The 23,317-nt window shown below is 35.9% G+C and overlaps 1 protein-coding gene across 1 annotated transcript; it reads right to left on the bottom strand.

Moving 5' to 3' along the window:
- Nucleotides 1-2,129: 2,129 nt before the first annotated feature.
- On the bottom strand, nt 2,130-19,547 carry ERCC4 (ERCC excision repair 4, endonuclease catalytic subunit). Its single transcript, XM_050906009.1, has 11 exons — nt 19,374-19,547; nt 18,137-18,317; nt 14,990-15,185; nt 13,444-13,651; nt 12,199-12,379; nt 11,726-11,854; nt 11,030-11,140; nt 9,278-9,869; nt 7,290-7,382; nt 6,454-6,566; nt 2,130-5,336 (listed from the first exon to the last, which is right to left on the bottom strand). The coding sequence occupies exons 1-11, from the start codon at nt 19,545-19,547 to the stop codon at nt 4,603-4,605; spliced, it is 2,712 nt and encodes a 903-aa protein (XP_050761966.1). The 3' UTR covers nt 2,130-4,602.
- Between the last annotated feature and the right edge of the window lie 3,770 nt (nt 19,548-23,317).

The raw sequence follows: 23,317 nt of genomic DNA, 5'->3' as shown, positions 1-23,317 counted from the left end.
TCCCTCTTATTTAGTGTCAGTTTTTCTGAGCCTTCTTTTTATATATATATATATATGTTAGCCGCATCAAGTTAGTGGGGAAAAAAGCTAAGTGTTTTTATTCAGTCATTATGATACTGGTTCCCTTAAAGAGTGTTAAGAGATGCTAAAGCTAAGAAATGAACAATTTCAAATGTCAGTGTTTCATCAATTGAAGCCAAAGAGAGGACAGTAGCTCTGAACTACTTCTCAACTACATTCTAGGTCAAATTTCACAATGACTGTCTGATCCCATTTTTAGTGGCTGGCAGGGGGGTGGGAAGATTTAAAGGTACTCTTTCTATTACCAAGTAGTTAAGAGTCTTTGCCATCATTCTGTACCACATAATCATGCAACCTTTCAAATTCATACATGTTAGAACTTGAATCTTGATTTAAAAATAAACAGACAAAAGCAACTCCAGATTACAAGAGATGTACCCAACAATTACACACTACTAGCCTCACCGAGCTTGCTGTTATCACAGGTAAGTCATTTTTAACTGATAAACATCAAGAAAGATTCTTGGTGTTTAACTCTTCCCCCTCATCTTGTAGACGAGGGATATTATTTCTCATGGTTTGAAGCTGAACTTAGAATAAACTGGGAATAAAAAAAAGAATAGAAGCGAGAAATATTATTGACAAATATTTGTATCAGTTATGTCTTATTCTTGACTAGGTTGGTAGCCAACTGTGGAACAGGATATTAGGAATATTATTTGAGAGAGGAAGTTTTGGAAAGGATTACTATAGAAAAAAATTGAAAACTTTGGGGGAAAAAAGTGTATGCAATTGCAAATTAAGAAAAATTAGTGCATGTGTTGCCAGTGAGCGTATTTTCAATGCAAGAAGGTAGCTCACAGTTAAGCAGATATTAAGGACTTCATATGAAAAACATGAAAGGGTTTATGCTTAGTTTGAGTTGATTCTGCAAATATCCAAAACTCTTGCTATTATGTCAAGAAAAAGTGAACATGTGAAATAAGTTATAATTACAAAGTATTACAAAATCCTGGAGCAATAGTTTCTGAACTTTTTGGTTTATGACCGTACTTGCATTTCTTAAAACCATGTTGTAGAAAACAGATCAACTGAATATTAATTTAGGCTATCTTTGAGTAAGAGCTAAAGGAGAACTTTATCCTAAAATAGTCCTTATAAAAGGATTGTAAACCTTGCTAGCACCTAGCTTATGGAGCCCAAAATAAAAATTGTCAATTGGTAAGCCCACACGTGACAAGTTTAACAACCCTCAGTTGCATTTCTTTATGCTGTTTGGCATTTAAATAATGTATTCATTTAATAACTATTTTTTGGCAGATGTTTGCTTTTAGATTCTATTTTACAGTCATAGAATTGGAATTCTGGATGACTAAGGAAAGCTTTAGAGACAAATGTTTTTATTTTTAAAAATTAAGTTATCTGTGTTTGTACTATCACTCTGCAAATGAGAAAGCCTCACAATCACAAAATCCTCACATTTAAACTTTTGTACTTTTTAAGAGTCACTTTTTTTTTTTTTTTTTTACAGTATAGCTGCATATTTTATAAGCAGTGTGGATTTCTGCCCAGCTGGTTTACATTTAAGTTTTGCAAGCATAAAGTTGAAAGTGATCGATACAGCTGGTACTAGAAAAGCTCTACTACACGTGCTCATGCAGAAAAAGTAATTTTGAAGGTAAAGTTTGTGTTGGTTAGGGACTGGACATAGACAACAAGGCAAGCAAAATGACTCCTTTGCAATTGTAGCTAGAAACTGCAAGAGTCACCACTAGCAGGAATAGCATCCAGATAACTTAAACATAGGAACTACAACATAATCTACCTTGTGCAAAATATATTTGCTAATATAAGCTGCATTTGTTCCTAAGAGATTTTGGTTTTATTGTTATTCTAGGAGAAACCTTGTGCAATCAAAGCCTAGGACAAACTGCAGAAACAAGCAACTTGCTAACTTACTTCCCAATAGCATATAAACCCCACTGGTTTCACATACTCAGTGACCTTGAAATGTGTAGCCTTGGCTTGGGTGTAAGAAAGAATCTGAGACACTCCCAAACTGAAGGCAGTATCTTTTTTTTTTTTTTTTTTTTAATAAAAAAGCACAAACTTAAAACATCAAGCAATGACAAGATATACAAAATTTCATTACTGTTGATGAAAGCAAGCTAAAGAACACCATAAGGCCAGGGAATGCATCCTAAGGATTTTTGTCTTTCACCCAAACATTTTGTTGCGTCTGCATACAGGTAGACTCTTTGGCTTGGTTATTTCAGGGTTAAGTGTTTCAGGAGACAAGATCTCTTCCACCTTTGTTCACAATGTGTACCTACTGCCCCAGAAGGACACACCACTAACTTGCAACCTAACCTAATACAGTAAAATGCCAAATCACAAATAAGCAGTAATAACATACAACATTACTTGTGGTTGTTTTAAAGAAAAAGCCAAATCCTGCATTGGGAAAAAAAAAAAAAAAGATTACAAAAATTTCACATATATAAACAAAAGGTAATTTAATCTAAATATTTAGCAAATATTAATTATTTAATTGCATTGTGACTTTGATCTAGTGTACAACACAAAGCTACAACTTTATAACCTCTTCATATACCCTTCATTTTCACCTTATACAAATCTAAGCAAAAAAACCCCACTGACAAAGCTGAGATGCAGTACATCTGAAAAAAACCCAAACCCACAGTTCGTGTAACATCTTAATGATGCAAATGCACGAACAATACATGTTTTCAAAGGTTGTTCAGCTCTCTTTTTCTGAATCAGGCCCTATAGGCCATGCATTCAGGACAGTTATGTTCTTACTCTGATTTTCTGTTCTCTTAGCACCATTTTACAGGCATTCTCAACCCTGAACATTTCTGACCTTATTGCTTTGAATAAGCAAAAGTCTCATGGAAAGACTTCTTTATATTAAATGAAATAAATTAGAATATAGGGCAATAGAAACCCTAAGATCTAGATTATAAACCACACACTAAAAATAAAAATGTTCTGATATAAATACAGCCAAATGAGAAACAAGATAATTAACATATTTTAATCTTCTTATGGATGTATTTAATACTGAAATTTGCATCTGCAGAAAAATGTTCACTTTGGAAATCTGTCACAGCTCAGTCCTAGACTGTAAGTTAACAAATTCATAATTCACATTTAAAATGCACAGTAAACATTAAACTTGAAAGTGCACAGTACAGTTTTTACTGAACCTGAATACAGAAAATCAATATTTTCTCCTTCAATGATGGAGATTATATTGATCTGTTGTTAGCATTAGAATCGTATAAATACATATGTGCAAGTCATTATAGATAGAGGTTTTGTAAATAGCTAATGTAAATACATTAGCATGTAATGACACAGGACCAACCCTTTTGGCAATGGCAGTTTGTTACATAGTTGTCATATGAAAGTTCACTGCAGAATATACGTTTTTAACAATATACACATTCACAAACTATCAGAAGAAGAGTAACTTTTTCCCTGTTTTATGCTACACAGAATGCTGAAAGTTTTATCTTCCAGGTGACAATAGCTTTACTGAATTTCCTGACAGATGGTCTATTTAAGACATTAAAATGCAAGTGCAGTAGGACACAGAAAGAAGACAATATTGGAAGAACTGTCAACACTTTTGGAAAACCTTACTTAGAAAACTATTGCATTTTATGAGAGGAAATATGGTCTGGTATAAAAGGAATAGTCCCAATGGTATACCTAGATTTTTCACTTTCAAGTGAATGAGGTGAAAGAGCTATCAAAACTGATTAAAAAAATAAAGCATCTTAAAAGTCTAAGTAAGGCACGCTGAGAATTAAGTTGTATTGTGCCACCACAGAATCTCTATCCAGTCTAGACCAAAGGAACGCACTTTGCAAAATCTACCAAGACAGAGCTGGACTGACTTTGGAATGTCAAAAAAGAAAGTGTAACTTCTAGTGAAGTAAGCAAATACAACGCAGAACGTACCACACAATTGTAGTTTACTGTGACAAAGGCTTATGGTGATGTTCTAAAATTCACAATTGAGTCCAAGTGTGTTCTCCTAAACGAACTCCTGACAAAAGACCACAATGTGTTTCAAATAGCTCCATTGCTGTCAATCGAAAATTGGCAGTTTCCAGACAGTAAGACATTAATAAAAAAGGCAAAAGCAAAGTGATGTATCATGCAACAGGTCACACATACTAATCAAAACACAGTACATTTTTAGCTTTAACAAGACATCATAACTTTCAAAAGAAAACACCTTTATCAGTTAGTCTTAGCACTTAATTCTTATGGACTTGGTGAAGAAATCTAGTTAATTCAGTGATATTATAGAACTGGTTAAAGTGCCCTAGAAAGAATAAAAATAATTTGCATTTCCCTATTAAAAACATTTTTTATTCGTCTTGAAACTTGCCTTCAGTAATAATTAACTCAAATGTTAAAACTGATGGAACAGGATTAGCAAGAAACAGCTGGTTATCTTAGAGGGCATTAAAAGATTTCATGCACTTTGCCAAAGTACTGTGCAAGAAAAACTTATCTATGCCCTATGTTGAACAGTCTCATTAGTCATCTTTTGTTTTTTCCTTTAGATATTGCCTCTCCATAGGTCAGGTGAATAAAGTCAAAGAGTTGCGTGGCATTGGCAGCATTACCCAAAATTTTGGAGAGTTCGTCCTTTGACAGTGTGACTAGCTCTGCAATGCTTTTAACGTGGCTCATTAAGGCACGGCAGTTTTTTGCATTAATACCTGGCATTTTTAATAGAAAGTCCTGAGGACCGGGGTTATACTTGTCTGACTCGGGAAGAATTTCAGAATCTGCTGTGACAGCCATTGCTGTTTCTGCGTCAGGTTGAGGATGGTTTTGTTTTAACTCTTCAAACAGTTCAGCAGTAGCATGGGGAGAGGGACACCACAGGATACGTAACTTTGGGAAATGTAGTGTAAGAAGGGTTAGTTTAGAAGTAACATCATTACTGGAAATTTCCTGATGTAGAGAGCCTCGTGGAATCAAGGAGAAAGATTTGTTAGGATCAAATTCAATCAGGAGAATTGGTCGCTTATAGTAACGGGACATAGAAATGCATTGTGTATACAGTCTTCCATTATTTAAGGAACCAATCAGATCACTGATACTTTTCCGCTCTACACAGATATCAGGAGTTAAAATATAATCTCCAACTTCCAAAGTAACAGGCTCAATGTCAATACCACGACGATGAATCAGTGATGGAAGCTCACTACGAAATTCCCGCATATCGACTATTACAGTTTGCTGAACATTCTTCTGTTCCTGTCCACCTAAAGAGCAGAATAAATACAGTTAACCTAATACTTATGACCTCTGACTCTGGTTATATAGTTTTCCTGTGTGTTGCCAATGCTTCTGTAATGGATGGACTTCACATCTCAAATTATACCTCAAATTCAGCACTATAATAAATCCAGACTATATTTAATTTTTCACTTTTATAGAAAAAAATTAGTTGCCAAATTATATACTGTAGTTTATGGAGTATGCTCTGCAGTTTAATAGAACTATCATGCTACCTGCTATAAGCTTCGTATATGTGACAATGAAATATGTTAAACTGTAGACGAAAATTATTTAAATGCATCAGGAAAATCTTTAAAAAATTGCCTGCAAAACAAGATAACGAAGCTGATCCTTCTTATTTCCAGCTGTTTCCCACAGAATTATGGCATTTTATTGTAGGAGTTACACTTTAGCCTCTATAGATCTGTAGAAGGACACATGAAAAGACTGCAGCATCAAGGCCTCAAAAGACATAATAGCAAAGATTAGAGAGCATATGGTAAAGGACAGCAGGATTACAAAAACGACAGCAAAGAAAAATGGGCAGACCTGTAAAGATGAAGACAGAGTATACATGTCAGAGGAAAGGAACAAAAATGTGGTTAGAACTGCAACAAAAGAAAAAAGATGCTTTATAGCAAAGAAAGTAGACAAAACCCACAATCTGCAGTTGTTTACCCAGGCAATCTGTTTTGCCAAGATCAAAAGAAGTCCCCAACGTTTACTAGCTCAAGGACAACACTGCCTTTGACTATCTGCAGACTTCAGTTTTAATGTTTGAATTTCTCTCCACCTCCCTACAAGCAATACTAGACAGTCTCATAACCAACAAGCTGCCTAGAAACAATCCAAATGGTATCCGTCTTAATGGTAAAATACTTCATTAATCTATATCTTCTTCTCAAAGAAAAACATAATTCATTGTCATTGCACAGACAGAGATAGATGGAGTAAGGGAGATAATGTTTCTTTACCATCAAGACTGCAGAGTCAATGTGCAATGTGTCTATGACCCAGACACTTTGGACAGGATTTAAATGCAATAGTTATAGGTCTTTTTCAAAGCTTAGAGCTGCAAGCCTAACTTCGGGAACTGCTCACCTGCTTTGCGTGTGTCAGTAGAAACAGAGGCAGGTTTAGCATCTCTTACTAGGTCTAAGTTTGTTTCATCTCTTCCTTCTCTTTCTTCAGGAATAACCATGCTGGCCTTCTCTCTAAGGAACCACAAACAAAGAAACACTAAAAACTGCAATTATATGAGAAAAATAGATCAAAACACTTTAATACCCTTCAGCCAGATGTAAAAGTATATAGTTTAATACTAATTGCAAATCTGATCAGAAATGCAATTTACTAGGTTTTCCAGATTGTTGGGCTAGATGCTATATTTTTATTTACATTTTTTAGCGCTTTTTAGCATCTGGGTTTTTTATTTTTAGAACTTCTCAGGGCATATGAAGCAAAGGAACTAATGACTAGTAATAGCAGTATAACCTGGTGAGAAGACACTGTCAGTAAAAATAGCGTCATACTGTCATACAGTCTAAGAAAATAATTGTTTTGTTCCCCAAAACAACTTAAGTCATAAAAGTCTTAGAAATATCTTGTTAGAAATGTTACCTGCAGACAAAAACACATTTACAGAAATGAAATTCATAGACAATGATGGAAAAATACAAGTGGTGCTGTTAGCCTTTGAAATTTGATATTAAAACCCCCTAAAATTAATAAATAAAATATCAGGTGCTTTGAAAAGGAAGGTTTTGACTTTTCATTGATTCTCAATGGGAAAGTTCTCTTAACATCTGAAAAGCAATTGAATTAAAAGTTTATTTAGAGCCTTCACACAGTTAAGAACTTCACCCTATTTAAAATGTAAGCATATAAGGGAATTACATGAAACATTAATAATAAAGGTAGTAAACAAATTTTGTTACCGAATGAGTTTTTCAAAGGCCTCCTTCTCTTTTCTCAGAGCTGTGAGATAGCGCTGTTCTTCTGTTGAGCCCCCATATATGAGGAAATAAACTCTGTAGGTTTGGAGGAGGGGGGAAAAAAAAGAAAAAAAAAGAAAAAAAAAAAAGAGATCACAAAGCTTCATATTAAGTTCAAAACACCCACGACCAATATTTAAGATTAGCAGCAGTAAGTGCCTGACAAGTTAGTATTTGCCTTAAAAAAGGCAAGTGAAAAACCACTATCTTTTTCTGTAAAGATTTCTTCTGTAAAGATATTCCAAAATCAGCAATAAAAATTCTTATATCCAGTGCTCCCTCTTTTCCCAGTGGCAGATACAGTTACTGGAATTCTGGGATTCAACCAGAGCGGACTCAGATTGCAGTCAGCCATTCAGTAAAGACACAAAGCAATTATAATGGAGAAGTTACTTTCTTACCGTTTTTAAAATCTTCCCAGTAGAATATATGTAACAAACTAAAAAATCTGCAATCATCCTGGGTTAGGAAAAAACATCTAAGATTTTAAGATGATGTATTTGTACAAGGAAATCATAGGTTCTACAAAGAACATGCTGTCATTTATCTTGCAGAGATGAACACACCGACAAATGAAGTTTTATTCCACAAATAGGGATTTATATGGAGAATATAAGAATTAATAATTACCTTAAGGAATTAATTGCCTATAGCTTTTCAGCACAGTCATTTTTTCCAATATCTTTTGATTGAGGTACATTTTGACAGACTGATAGGATTTTATTTCTATTACTTTTTTCATGCGGTGCATCTCCTAACCCCTACTTGCATGACTGCATCTGATTTGCTTGCGCTGAAGTGTGGGAACATGACGCTGGAGGTAGATACAACACATGCTGATTAGGCAATTAAAAATAAATTGTACAAATAACCCAGTAATTATCCTCATGCAATATACTTTGTGAGTTCTGTCATTTATATCTGCACTAGAGAGTCCTTACCTGGATATCAGGTACAGACACACTAAATACTGCCAAACTGGTCTCCATTTTCAGTTATGTTGCATGTATACAAATCTTTGACTGGAAAATTACAACTGCTCTGTTAAACTTATACAAATAATTTTCCTGAGGTGATTAAAGTATAAAGCATTATAATTCAAAAGGTAATAATTTCATATGCCAATAAATTGTGTTTCAACTGTAGTAAGTGTGTTTATTCTAAGACTTAAGAAAGTGCCATAAGTTATTTTCAGAGAGGTCGAGGTATAACTACAGTTTACTGTATTCAAGAAATGCTATATCAGGCAGCCATATAAATGAAAGATAATGCAAAAACTCATAGTATATTAAATTTTAAGTTTTCTGTATTTTTAATTAGTCTGTAACGTTTAGTCATAAAAGTAAGTTTTGCAATTTACAAGTGTATCAAGTATATATACACAATGCGGAAATCTTTCTGTCAGCTAACACCAGAACTGAGTATAACTGCAAATACTTCTGATTTTCTTTATTGTGTTTTCCTTTACTTGTTTTTCTGTTACAGTTTCTGAATTACTGGTCTTCAGCATGACCAGACATCAGGAAATATGAAAATTAATAAAATCCCAAATGAAGGTTATTATGTAAAAATCATACCTATAGAGACGGTTTAAAATGAGACTACAGCACCTCAAAATGGATCTATTGCCACTAAAATAATCTAAGCAGAGGTCTTGTAGAAGATGGAATGTTTTGGAGGTCTTTTTTTTGTTTGGTTGTTTTTTTTTCTTACAGGTATGTTACTGCTGTTAAGGGACTAAATACCTGCTGGGAAGTAAAAAGTATCTTTTGGTTACATCAGACATTATGCTTTTGTTTAAGAAAAGGGCTAAACAGGAATTAAAAGGTAGCTAAAGAAAATCACTAGATGCACGTTCTGCCTTGACTGCTGAAAGCGCACTTTTTATTGTTTCTTTTAAGACTAAAATTACCCTGACCAAGTCAACTTGCCTCAAAGGCTTCCCAGGCCTGCTTGCCTTGTAGATTTCCAGCTGCCGAACAAAAGTTAGTTCTGCATCATATAATACAACGTATCTTGGTTCTACTTCATGCAGTACCCGAGTGAGCGCATAGGGATCACTGCAACCCTGCAATGGATGAATAATTGTGAGCGGGTTCTTGAAAATACCGTAGTAACAATCTGAGGGTAAGTTTACATGGAAATCTTCAGGAATGTTCTCTTCAATACTGCTTTCTTGGCTACTGCTTAATTCTTTGTTATCTTCCACCTCTAAATCCTCTCTCTTTTCCTCCTCAGTTTTCCCTATCATTTGGATTATAGTCCGGTCTTGCTGCTTCTTGTGTTTATTTTGTTTTGAAGAAGCTGTGAGTTTGGCCTTTTTGGCTTGAGGCCCTGTGTCTGGTCTGGCATTTCCTTTGGACTTGACAGCTTTTCTGTCCTTAATCCACACTTCTCCAGCTTTCTCATCCTTTCCGAAGGTTTTGTTATACAGTCTTGTTAAAAAAGCTTCTGCTCCAGCAATAATATATTCCCTGAGCTGTGCACAAGCTCGGTCATCACTGGCACAAATAAGCACTTGCCCTGCAGTCAAGAAACAATATCATGTTTATAATCTGTTTTGCTGTACTTCTTATTCAGCTACAAGACATCTCTTGAGCAAACTGTTGTTAATGATACTAGAAGCATGCCTGCCAAATGCCTTTACATTTGGTTGTTGCAGTTGCTCTAGACTTTCAGGGAGTCTAAATTGCATGACGTTTTGTATCAAACAAGATTAGAGGTTAATGGTGTAAGAACAGGAATGCTGAACTTCCATCTAAATTAGCGAGGTTTTCCTTCTGACCATCTGAAATGAGGCAGATATAGCATGTATTGAAACACACTCGGACAACTTTTTTTTTTTTTTTAAAAACATGGAATAAGAGAGAACTTGATTTAGACCATTCTAATTTTCAGCCTGTCAGCTGTGTTAAAGAGTCTAAAAAAATACATTTTTCACACAGTATTATTGACATTTGTGGGCCTTGAATAACAATTCTCCACAAGCTGACTCAGATAAACTCCTACAACACTAGGTGAGAGAGCCAGTTCTTATCCAGTCAGAACACTGTGGGTGGGAGAAAAGAGCACTTTTTTACCCTTACTATTTCCCAAAATAAAACTTGGTGAAATTTAAGGGTATGAAAAGCCCTAAAATAGGAAAGACAGCAAAGCAGTTAGTTAGAAACACACTTGCCTTCTACTCTCTACCCTGTTTAGGTCCATCTCCTGGAGAAGCAAATTTTCAGGTGCGTGAGAAGAATGTGTGAGATGGAAGAGGCATAAGATAGAAGCCCTATTTTTTTTGCACCTGAACTTGAGAGATGAGTGAATGGTACCTTGATTATTATAAATTTCCACGTTATTAGTTTTATTGGTTTTGAGACTAAGGTATCAGTACGATATCGAAATGTAAGTTAAAATATTTTTTCGTAATAATACAGGTTCTTTCCTAAACAGTACTGCATAGTAACCAACAGCATTTCTCTTTTAGAGCAAGAACTAAATAGGAGTTTATGTAAAACTATTTTACATAGTTTATATACATATGTACATAAACTCTTTAAGTCCACAAATTATTAAATTAAAAACTAGCTTTGTAATAGAACTACAGTAAAGAGTTAGGCTCCTTCTCTCAAAAGTCAAGTAGAAGTAAAAACTAGCTGTACTGTAAAAACTTACATCATTTAGTATTCTCTCACCTGGACCACCAAGGTCTTCACTGTTCTTATTCTCATTTTCAATCTCTTTTAGTACTTCTCTCAAAGCTTCCCATTTTGGGTTACTTTCTAGAACCAATTCTCTCTTCAGTTCTGAAACAAAGTAAGATTGAACACAGCAGCTCTTACAGCCAAAATATCCTTCAGAACTTTAAATCAGTGGTTAGATGTCAATAGCGTGATGGTTGTTGGCAAATACGATATTCAACAGCCTACATATGCAACTTGTTATGCTAATGGGTTGGAGAGCACTCTTACAGAAACATTGGGGATAAGCGCTTTAGTGAAGCAAAAAGTTAAAATATTCACTCATTCTTCAATTCTGAAACTCCTGAGTATATATTTTTTTTTAATAAAAGCAACGGCAGCTTCCTATCCGTTCACATAAAATAAAAAAGATTAAGCTAAACACCAATGTAATTCAAGAACAATTCCATAAAAGCTCTCCCAATGATCGGCTGAGCACGCTTAGAAGAACCCCTTACTTCTTTGTGACTCTGTTTTATGTTGTTTATTATATGCTTTTTGAACTAAGATTATGTCTCAACTTATCCCAGCTAACAGATTGAGATCTTGAGCTGTGTAAGATCATGCAGGGACCCATAGCACAAGTAATAATATGCAGAGCGTTTGAAATCGTGTGACACTCTCTAACTTAAAATTAGGAATGATCAGTACCATTTTCCTTCTTTACATCACTTTTTTCAGAGACTTTGCCTTTCTGATTCAGTTTCTCATCTGCAATGCGATAAACTCTAGCTCGAGCATTTACAAACATTGAAGTACTCGAGTCAAGAAACAGCCAACCTAAAGAGAAAAAGAAAGCAGTAGTAGTTTGACATTTGCAATGTGTATGTGTTTCAAGCCTTTCCAGTAAAAGCCCCAAATCTCTCATCTGGAATACCTGTGCTACCTGCTTGCTATGTAATTACTAGCTTAATAAAAGACAGAAATGTGATGCAAATCTCACACTGTTAAGTAACAGCAGTTAAGTGGGAAGATGAAAGCATTATCTGTCAATAAAAACCTACGTCCTTATGGCTGGTTATATAAAACCTGATTAGATACCTTCATATGTTTGGGAATGTTAATTACAAATATCAACATTTCACTGTTTCATGCATTAACTTGTATGGTTATTGAGTGTTTACCTGAATTCTCACCAAAAGCTTTTTCACTTGCTTTCAGTGACTCCAGAAGATTAAGGAAAGTGACACAATCATACTGAGTTAGATACAGTAGCAAAGTACTTAGTATCTTCAAATCCTGGACCAAAGATTTTGTCTTAGCTCCAAGCTGATGCCAGAGAGGATCTAAATAGTGACGTATTGTCTAGAAATATAAATAGGAAAGTTCTGAATGTCAAATATATAGTATACTAACCAAGACAAGATGCCACTAGTTTCCCAAAGTTATTAAACATACCCAACTAAGGATGTGATGGTAAGGTATTTGTTTTGATAAGTAATAATTTTTTGTAAAGTTAACATAATATAGATGCCTTTATGTAAAGCATTTCAACAATTAGCAGATGTATATCAATTAATGCTTTCAGTACATATTTTCCTTTCCATATAATAATAAAATACTGGTAAAACCCCCCCTTATTTTACTGGTACTGGCCTCTGCCTTTAGTACCTAGTATCCTTTACTTAGGTAAAGTAAAAAACATTATGATGTCATTTAATTTTCAAAATAAGATGAGTACCACACAGATAGGCAAGCTACAGAGCGTAAGAAAAAACAACTCCAAATATTTGAAGTACAGAAGGCCTTATATCAAGATTAAATCACAGGTAACAAATAACCATGTTTCACTATGATGGTTGAAGTTTACGATTTTACCCTACAGAAAGCATATGTATGCCAAACATTGCAGATCTGCCAAAAATAACAATGCACACACAATTAATGACACATATAATGATTAAAAGATACAACAGATACATGCATGTGCATATTATGTATTATATGCCGTGCTTCTCCTAATAAAGAAAATTAAAAAAAATACAAGCAGGAAATTCAAGAGGAAAAAAGGGGGGGGTGTGTGGAAATAACTCCATACTAATCTCTAAAGTATTTTGAGTTGAAATTGCAGCCATCTTTATTATTGTAATAATAAACCAACCGTGAATCAGGATGTTCTTACTGTAGGGACTCTGGAAATAAAGGAAGAACAGTAATACCAATACACCAAAAACCCTACCGGCAACTGTAACATTACCATTACAGATTAACACAGTTTCTCTCCTTGTACCAGTAATAAACATGTCATGGGAGAGCACTCAATTGCTGCTGGTTATTTATTTCACAAATAATATTTTTGTTTGCATGGCAGACAGTTTGAAGATCTACATTCCTTTAATTAGACACAGCAAAACAATCAAAATGGTTACCTTGTCAAAAGGTTTACCAATAGCATTTTCTAAAGATAGATCTTCCACTTCAAGAGCTGGATTATAACGTTTGAGTTCTCTCAGACATGCGTTCAAAATGTCGAGGACTGAAGTCTGGATAGCAAGCATAGCAGGGGTCATTGACACATGTATTTCCACCACTTCAGGTTTATGCTTCTCTAAAAATGAGTTCACTGCTATATGAAATCTAAGAGGAAAACAGCTTATTAAGATTTACATGGATGGTTTGCTTGACCTACAATTATTCAAAAGTTTGTATAAACTACAATTGTTTTAAATGTAAACAAGTAAGTTAATTGCAAAATAAATCAGTTTCTACTGATGTGAAGACTGCAATCTTATGAAGAGCCTCAGAAAGCCATCTATTCCACAATTGTGACAGTAGTCATGCGAGCCTATAGTGCTGGTGAATGATCCATGGAAAATTACTGCACTAGATTCTACATCGTTATTACATATAACAAATATTAAAGTAAAACCAAAAAAAATCTCTTAAGGGAGAAACTGGAATGGGTTCATAAATCCTTTGGAATCACATGGATCCACTAGCAGATTCTGTGACATTCCTAGCTTCTAGTGTCCTTGTTAGAACACTGCCCTTACAGCCAATCCGGCTGTACAGGTACATTGATGCTAGCTGACTTTTACTAACAGAACGAGGCTCAGAGAACGCTATGTCTGCTGACCTCTGAAACTCAACGGGTACTTCCCTTACTGCATGCTGCACCCCCAGGTCTTTTCATGGTTCAGAAGCCAAGGAAGAAAGCTTCTATTCAACCTTTCCTGTCCTCATTATGTCCACTTCTACTTCTTTGTGATACTGAAAGAAAGACTGTTAAAGAGTTTACAATGCAGAGTAACAGTACCTTAGGATGGAGTGAAACACATTCTAGACTGGACTAAAGGAACAAATGGGCAGACCTCCTGCCCAAGACAAGAGCACTGAACGGATAATCAGCTAAAGTGCCCAGTTCCATTTGTGGCTCTGCTCCTGAAAGACTTAATGCATGTCACAAACTTGGCAATGTGGTTTCTATCAGTCATCAAGAAATATTCTTCATACACAACATACATGTAAAAGAAGATTAAAAAAAACCTGACATGTAGAAAAAGATCCATGGAGTTTCATCACAGTTGGAAACAAATACCTCCATGAATGGCAGAACTGAGAGACTGTATTCCTGTTACTTCATGGCTTAAATGATCTGTTTAATAAGTGAAGTTTTTCTTAAGCTATTAAGAATGTCACTTTCTGCTGTGATTTCTATTGGCTAAAAGGACAGCTACACCATAAGGTTCAGCCCCTTGTAGATTTAATTTGGGTCTATTTTCAAAAATACTTACAGAAATTTAGCATCTTTAAGACCACTTCTTCTGTCAAAAAATGAATGAAATTTGTTTGGGAATACAAGAGGGAACACAGATTAGCAGTGTGACTGCATACACTTCGTTTTCTTAGGAACCCATTGTAATACCCTTCATCTTTTTAAGTTTAACCCTCCAATGAAGTAAAGAGGTGCCTTACCTTGGCCACAGATAAAGTTTCCTGACAAAAAGATTTCTCATCACTCTTTCCACATGGCAAAAGCCAGTGTTAAATGCAACCGCATTATCTGTAAAAGCTTTAATGAAGCCTTGCTTGTTCTTCTGGCGATAAAGTCGCAAGATAAATGCTTCCTGACAGGACTCAATGATTCTGTGCGCTTTGTATACCAAAATGCCTGGCAAAATAAAAGGTTTTCAAGTTACAAAAAAGTAAAGTCAAGTCCAATTATGTATAATTTTTCCTCAAAACTGTCTTATTCTTTTAATGTTTTTTTCTTAAATAAAGTACAATAGGAATTTACATCTTCTAAAGCAATGGTTGAACAAACTTTCAGGGGTTCAAACCAAGCGATTCCTCAGTTTCAGTACCACGGAATCCGCAAATAACAGGACTGGGTTAATGATGCATCTTTAGCAAAAAAAAGCTTGCGCTTGAGTGGCAGGACTTACCAGCTTAGAAAATTCTTTACTCCTAAGGCAAAACTCGATCCCGAGCCTTTTAAAAGGAGTAAAAGCAAATGCAAGACATAACACACTACTACAACAAAGCAAGTTTGATATGTTCAAGATTGTGATATTTGAATTATTTTGTTACAGAAGTTCCGGAATTACAGACTTGTCAAATATGTTTCATTGGTAACAGTTCAAGTCTTTACACAATCAAAGAACTTCTGAAAACATTTATTTTGCTTCCCCCCCCTTCTGATATTCATATGCACGCTTGAGGACAGAAGGTACCATCAACTGTATAAGTACACCACCAATTTTCTTTATGGCTATGGGTGTATTAGGAAAAAAAGATTTATTGTGCACATTTTAGTACAGAGAACTGAAACAATAGTTTAACTACATTAAGCATTTGAGGTGAATACTTCCAGAATTTACACTTCACTCAGCCAAGACCTGTTAAAACCAAGGCTTATTTTTTCTCACGCTTAATTGTGTTAAATAGCACATTACATTTTTTCACTCTCCTCCTAGTGAAGCGAGGCCTGTGCGGTACTTTTAGCTGTTCACAGCTTCCAGTGGAATAATAAATGCCTCTCTAAAATGGAAGCGAAGGACATCAAACATCACAGGTTTTACCTTGTACCTACGTAAGCTGACAAACTTACAGTGCGTTTAATTTCTACAACAAGTTTCTTCAACTCGGCACCCAGCCATTGATTTTAATATCCCTTTGCTTTGTAAATGAAAAAGCATCTATAAGAAAAAGACTTCCATATAACTGCTAGCCATTCATGATCAAGTCATGGACTAATCCACTAAAAGGTATTTTTCTATCTAGGTATTCTTACATCTCTCCTATGAAGCAAATTTTTCAGGACATAATAATGATCTTACTCATTTCTGAACATCTTTCAGTTTGTCAAGATGTGACTCTGAAAGGACATTACAGGAGACACAGAATTTGTAAGAGGCCAGTAAGACTACGTGTTTATTATAATACCCTCCTACTTTTAGTCAATATTTCTTTGCTTATTAAGCGAGTTCTACCAAGGCTTACACAGCAGTATGAAATAACTTGCCACTGTTTACTACATCAATTCACATCAGTTTTATTATGCTATTAAGCACATCATTTTTGTTTGGCCAAAACTACCAGGAATAATTCTTCTTTACTGCAGTGATAATTTCTTATCTTCATTTAGCTGAATTTATGAGTTCATCAGATGTTAATTCACATGTGATTCTACACTGATTTTATAAACAACATTTGTAACACCTGGAAACACTTTACTGATTTTTTTTGCTATGTTAACTCCTCAAGAAACACTATTACAAGTTTTTGTTGTTTTTGTCATACAATTTCACACACAGATAATATAAGTTTCCAACAGAACCACGTGTTACCCAAGTTTTAAATGAAGCAGCAAGTCTATCAAAACTGCTGTCACACTGACCTCTAGTGGCAATGCAAAAACTATAACAACTCTGTGTCATTAGAGGACAGGACTTTTTAAAATCTTTAGTGTATTTCTTCTTTTCATACACATAAAGTCCAAAGGTGTGGGTTTTTTTTCTCCCCCCCCTTATTTGGTAGGGCAGAAAGGTAGAGAGGAAGGCATCAACGGGAAGAAGAGAAATTAAAGTAGGTTGCCCAGAAAATTTGTTCACTCTTTTTTTTAACCTAGAAATATCAGAATTGACAAATCTGGTGTCCTTTGGCTCTAGCATAAAATTGTTCAAAATGTTTTACAGATTAGAGCTTGTCATACATTGACTAAAAGGAAGGAGATACAGCTTCTGAAGCAAAAACTTACATTTTTCTAGGCATTCGATATTCAGTTACATTTAGCCATTAAGAAGATGTTAACATTTAGATAACAGTAAAATATTCTTATATTCCTGGCTCTTAGATATCTATTTTACTAGCTCTCCAGGCTTTAACAGGGTTTCCAGCTTAGACAAGAACATAAAAACAACAGGGGTCAGAAGAGAAGGGGAAAAGAACATGAGAAGAAAAAGTTAATTGTAACACCTTTCATGTATAACTTCTATGTAACAACAAAACAGGTCACAAGCTATTCCCCAAAATCTTTACAAGGATAGTAGCAGCATTACTTCATAATACTGCTACTTAGTGTCCAAAGTGTGTCAAGACAAAGATTAGTAAGATATTTCTATTTTTTGATGGGAAAAGTCATCAGAAGTAATTTGTTAATGCAAAAAATAGGTAGTGTGCAGGGCTGACAAAACACGACATTTAAAATCAGTTTCAGTCATAGGCCATTTACTGAGAGTATTCTGGACATTGTTTCACCAAGTACAATCAATTATTCTCCTTGGAAAGCCAGTCTGAATTTTATGTTTCAATGTCAATGGCGTAGTTTAACCGCTGATTTGTTTTCCAGACTATCAGAACATCATACAAATGCATTATCAAAAAATGATGTGGATGTTTTCAAATTCTGTTATTAAATAAAACAAACAAGTTTGGAGCAAAGAAAGCCATTAAAAAAAAAAAGAAAAAGAACTACATATTTGCTCCTTTTACCTCAGTCTTTGTGGAAAAAAAGGAATAATTCTTCAACCTCAATACTGGTCACTAGAACTCTTCACACAGAATTAAGCTTTAGGTATTTTCAAACAGAATAGTCTTACCTTTATTTCATTAAACTCTTACCGGTAATGAGGTTTGCAGGAATTCTGTCAGTAAGGAAATCTACCACAAGGATTCGACTTGTTGCAAAGATAACTCCTCCTTCTGTGTAAAATTCGTACCGAGTATTATTTGTAATTTCATTGGTAACACGCCGAGGAAGATGAACAACTCCATCTGACCTTAGCTGATCAATAAAATACTCCTAAACCAAATACAATAAAAACACAAGACTTCATTGTAGTAACTGATGAAATAGATGCAAAAAATTATACGTACTCCATTAATTTGGAGGAGCTGTCCAAAACAAATCAAAAGCATGACAGTGTAAGATAGTACCTAATGAAGTCAGAATTATCATGACTTTTTTCTTCTTAGGTATACTTTGTTCAGTTTCAAACTCATCCAGGTGATTTAAAAACCTATGTATTTTCAGTAGTAGACAATACTTAAGCAAATACGAGCCACTGACACTCAAAGGAGCTTACATTATCTCTTATATTTTACTAGCTCTTTTTCAGAGAATAGGCAATTTTAACACTGACTTAATAACAGAGAACTGGGAAGAGATCATCTTTTAGTCCACTCACCTGCTATCAAAGACAACTACAGCAGGTAGGTCATATACGTCAAGCTTAATCTTATAAACTACAGCTGTGATATTTATTCACCTATGGTCACTACAAAAAATCCCCAGAACATCACTCCCTGGTGGTGGGAAATCTCCCTGGTTCCAGGCAAAACAGAGCGGCATTTTTTGTACAAGTAGGGACAAACCTGTCAGGAAGTTCTACCCCCTTCTGCTCATTGGCTACTAACAGTTTTCTGCTATTTACAAGTTATGTATATAAGCTTATTTTGGCTCATTATTATTATTAGGACTTCACCGTGCTGCATGAGTAGAAATTCAGACCTTGACTTGATCCTGAACGCGTCTGGTCTGACAGCTTCTCCCCAGTAAGTGCAAGGCCGGAGCACAGCGCCCAGGCACGCGCCTCGCGCTGCCGCCACCACCGCCTGCCCCTACCCGCCAGCCCACACATCCACCCGCCTGCCCGCAACCCGCCCGGTCACCCGCACCCCGGCCTGAAGAGCCCCTCCGCTCGGAGGGAGCGGGCAGCAACCTCCTCCCCCCGGGCCGAGACACTGACAGGGCCGCCGGCCGCCCCGGGGATGCGCCCGCCGAAATTGAGAGGCGAGACCGGTGAGGGGGAAGGGGCGGGGCAGGCGCGACGCCGCTGCTGACAGGGGCTCCCCTCACCTCCTCGGCGGGGCTGGTGTTCAGCACCAGCACCAGGCTGGCAGGTTCGCAGTAGAGGCGGAGGAAGCGCAGCAGCAAGCGGTCGATGCCGAGCCCGCGGGCGCAGATCACCAGCCCGTCCTGGTGGAAGAGGTCCAGGAAGATCTGGCTCTCGTGCTCCAGCAGCACCGCCATGGCGGCCAGCCCCCGCCGCCCGTGGAGCGGCGCATGCGCGCCAGCCGCCGCGCCCTCCCGCTGCTGAAGTGGGCGCCGCCGAGGCGCCGCCCCCTGTCGGACTCAGGCGATGCGGTCCTCCAGCGTCGAGCGCGGCGAGTTTTCCCGCCCCGAGAGCGAGGTGCCTCAGGCGAAGCTCCGGCCGGTGGAGGGCGGCGGCGGCGGGAGCGGAGGATCGTGAGAGCCACCGGCGTGGAAAATGAGGTGGGGAAGGGACTTATCTGCCCTGCAGCCTCCCCACGGGTGCTCGTATTGAGGCGAGCTGAAGCCCCCTCTCCTTCTCGCATGGGGTGTGTGTGTGTGCTGAGTGTAAATATGAGATAGGGGGTCTTTTCTTTTTTTATTACAAATTATTTGTTGTTTGTTACTAATTACTTGCATTTCTTACGCAACAAAGCCAAACTTGACTGAACTTCAGCCTGCGTTCCTCACACATAGCATCACTACCTCAGTATTTTCCTGGTACCTCATTTTTTAGTGTCCCTGCCTCAGTCAGTGCAGAGAAGGCTTTGTTCCCACAGGGGTGAGAGACTCTTCAGACCTGCTTTCAGAAGCAGCTGAAAATGAAGGACACTCCTCAGAGTTACCCTACAATTCAGCTTGGTGAAGGGCAGGTGAACTTGTCTCCAGCCCCTCTTAAAATAAGCAATTTTTCTGGGCCTACTGCAAGAGAGATGGATACCACTTCAACTGGGTCAAAATAACCCCCTGAGAAAGCAAGGGGAAAGACTGACAGCTTTTTTTTCGGGGTTATTGGGCAGAGGAACAGCGTACAGCCAGCTTCTTCCATCATGTGAATGTGTGGAAGATGTTCCAAATCTCTTTTATTCACACTGGGTATTAATTCCCATTATTTTCCCCAATATAGTCTTCTTTTGGTAAAATGCCATTATCAGGGCATTCAGTCAACTGTCTAATACATTCAAATAAATACTTTCAGTTCTTTGTTTCGCATTGTCACATGTTGGCAGTTGCAGTGGGGTTTCTTTTGTTTTTTGTTTTTTTCTAAGTAAGAGAAAATAAAGTGTACAGCTGCTAACATGTTCTTTTACTGCATACTTATTCAAGTTGACGCTAATAATCAAGATGCACTTTACAATGCATTATTTGTAAATTTGCCACAGAGTCAGGATTATGCTATAGAATCTTTTAAATTAATATGGGAAGTTTTCACATTATTTTATTTTATATATATATTTGCATTTTAAAATGCAGTACAGAGACTCAGGGCAAAGTAGAAAAAAGTATTTTAAAACTGGCAAAAATTAATAAAATATGGGGACTATTCTTGATTTTTCTCATACATGTGTCATATTTCTGAAATTTTATGCTGATACCTGAACAATTTTTTCTTTGCAAATTGGATCATATTGCCAACTGTTGTACCAAATACCGTGCTTTGGTTCTCATTTTTAGCTGGCTGCTACTAAGCAGTTTGACGTTTGCATTTAAAACTTATTTTAGACCATAAAAATGTCAGAAAAACAGTATTTTTACTTGGACAACACTTCATTTTTGTGGCCCGCAGGTCATTTTACTGACCAAAACAAAGTCTTACACAATAACATGATGATTTTCATTAACATTTATTACTTTTTTGAATACTGTATGAAAAGCTGTAGTCCAATAAGGCTAATTCTTTGAGGAATTACGGTATTCTATAGAATTGTCGTATAGCTTAGGAACCAGCCATGTCCTTGACCTACTGTTTCCTACATGAATTAGAAATAATACATTTTCTAATGGCCCAAATAAAATATTTCAGGCCTCTCTGTACTCTGATTTTATTTTGTACTATATTTTTATATTTTTTACTTTGGCTAAATATAGCATTAATGTAAAATCGTTGTGAAATGTACCTCTTGTGCTTATATATTTATTAACCAGTAGAGGGCTGTCATTTGTTACCTTAGAAGAGCAGAACTTAGGCCTAAATCTTGCAATTAATTTTTGTGTAATTTTTCTTTGCAAAACATGAGAGTAATATTAAAAAAGTATTCATAAAAACACAAGAAAGAACTTGTATAGAAAGAGGATAAATAAAATTTGTCTAAGAATTAGCTAAGAATTAGATATGATATGTATTTTTTAAGTTGGGAATAATAGGCTAGGAGAATGATATTCAGGGGAGTACACGCTAATACATTTCTGCAACAATGAAGGCTTGCTTTGAATTTTAAACATATTAAAACTTGTGTTATATATATGTACGTAATAAACATTTTGAGTAACTTTAGGAGTTTCATTCCATATAAAATTATAAACAAACACAAATTATAGGCTACTTTCAGGCTGATACACTATATGAGATGGTCAGTACCGGCCATTATCAACCTCCCAAGACAGACATTTACTTGCATGTTTTAAAAAGGCATTAACAGACCTATATACTTCATGATATTAACATTATGTGAAAGTCAGGTTAATTGTATGGTAGCGCAATAGAACAAATCACTGGAGGTGGAATTTTTATTTGGATCACTTGTTATTATTGGGATCACCAATATTAATATTAATCTTCTCTTTAAGATATGCTTTTGACAACTAGTTTTTTTAAAAAATGTTAATTTTGACAAGTCATTAATCATTACTAGGGAAGAGAAAAATGCAAGAAACCATGACTAAGTCATTAATCTGCCCATTTGCCTAATGACAACAGTCTTTTGTGAAAACTAGTAACAGTTCTTGTGCATCATATTAATAAACTTTTGTTACTGATAACGTAGAGAGCTGAGGAAGACTCCCTGTGAGAAGAAAACCAATATTTATGTAACTTATGTAAAACTTATTTTATATTCTTTCTAAAACATCAACATTTTATTTTGTCTTCCATCTTATCTTTATGTTTAAGTAAAACTCAATATTTTCAGCTGTGAAAATGTGGTGAGATTTCCTACTCTGTGAATTTTTTTATTGTGTCTTTGGCCTGGTTTGTTGTTTGGATTTTAGCCTGATCAACCCCATTATCTACAGAGAAAAATCTCTGACTGATTTAGGGGATGTTTTAAACCTCAATTGTGCTAGCCAGCTAAGACGAGTAGGGCCAATTTCTTTGAAATGTCCTAAAAATTCTCACATTTTGCAGTTTCCCACAGAGCCAATTTTATAATAAATAAGATCTACTATATTTAACTCAAATCTTATATACATTTTGTTTCATTATCTCTGATTAGATTTATCAACATACTAGTTCCTAAACTTATTAGCTGATGAATCTTAAGAGATTAACGTCCATAGTCCTCTTATTAGAGTTATCTTGCATCATTATATCATAGACTACATATTTATTCTTTTTCACACCTTTAGTGAAAACAAAGACCTGTTGGAGTTTATAGTTAAAAGATAAGACTGCTGAATTGAAATTGTGTGAATTAATGCGTAGCTTTGTTATCTAGGTTCCCAAGGAATTTTTTTTTTTTTTTAATAAGAACAAACTTCCTTTCTAAGAAAAAGAGCAAAAATAGAAATACCGATATTTATCTGTAGGTATAAAGATACATTGGAAATTGAAAAAACGTGTTCCATAATCTGGAAATTTATTATAGGCCATCTTTTAGCCACACCTATTCATGTTCTTAGAAAATTTAGTCCTGAGGTTGGCACTTTCTGTAATTTGTAAATGGCTGAAATAGATCTTTCTCCAGCAGTATACATACAGAACATTCTTTACAGGTTAAAAAATATTTCCCCTATAAAGAAAAACCTAATTATTCTTTTTTCAAGGAAGCTAT

Source organism: Gymnogyps californianus, chromosome 15 (genome assembly GCF_018139145.2).
Source record: "Gymnogyps californianus isolate 813 chromosome 15, ASM1813914v2, whole genome shotgun sequence".
Classification (NCBI taxonomy): Eukaryota; Metazoa; Chordata; class Aves; order Accipitriformes; family Cathartidae; genus Gymnogyps; species Gymnogyps californianus.
This window is presented reverse-complemented; position numbering and strand designations above follow the sequence as displayed.

Bases quoted from the DNA above. Each gene is read 5' to 3' on its own strand.
- ERCC4 (XM_050906009.1), bottom strand. From the start codon at position 19,547: ATGGCGGTGCTGCTGGAGCACGAGAGCCAGATCTTCCTGGACCTCTTC. The intron at 7,383-9,277 runs GCAAGTTGACTT...CCAAACCTACAG, and splicing joins AGGCCTGGGAAGCCTTTGAG to AGTTTATTTCCTCATATATG. The intron at 5,337-6,453 runs GTGAGCAGTTCC...TCTGCTCTTTAG, and splicing joins TACTGACACACGCAAAGCAG to GTGGACAGGAACAGAAGAAT.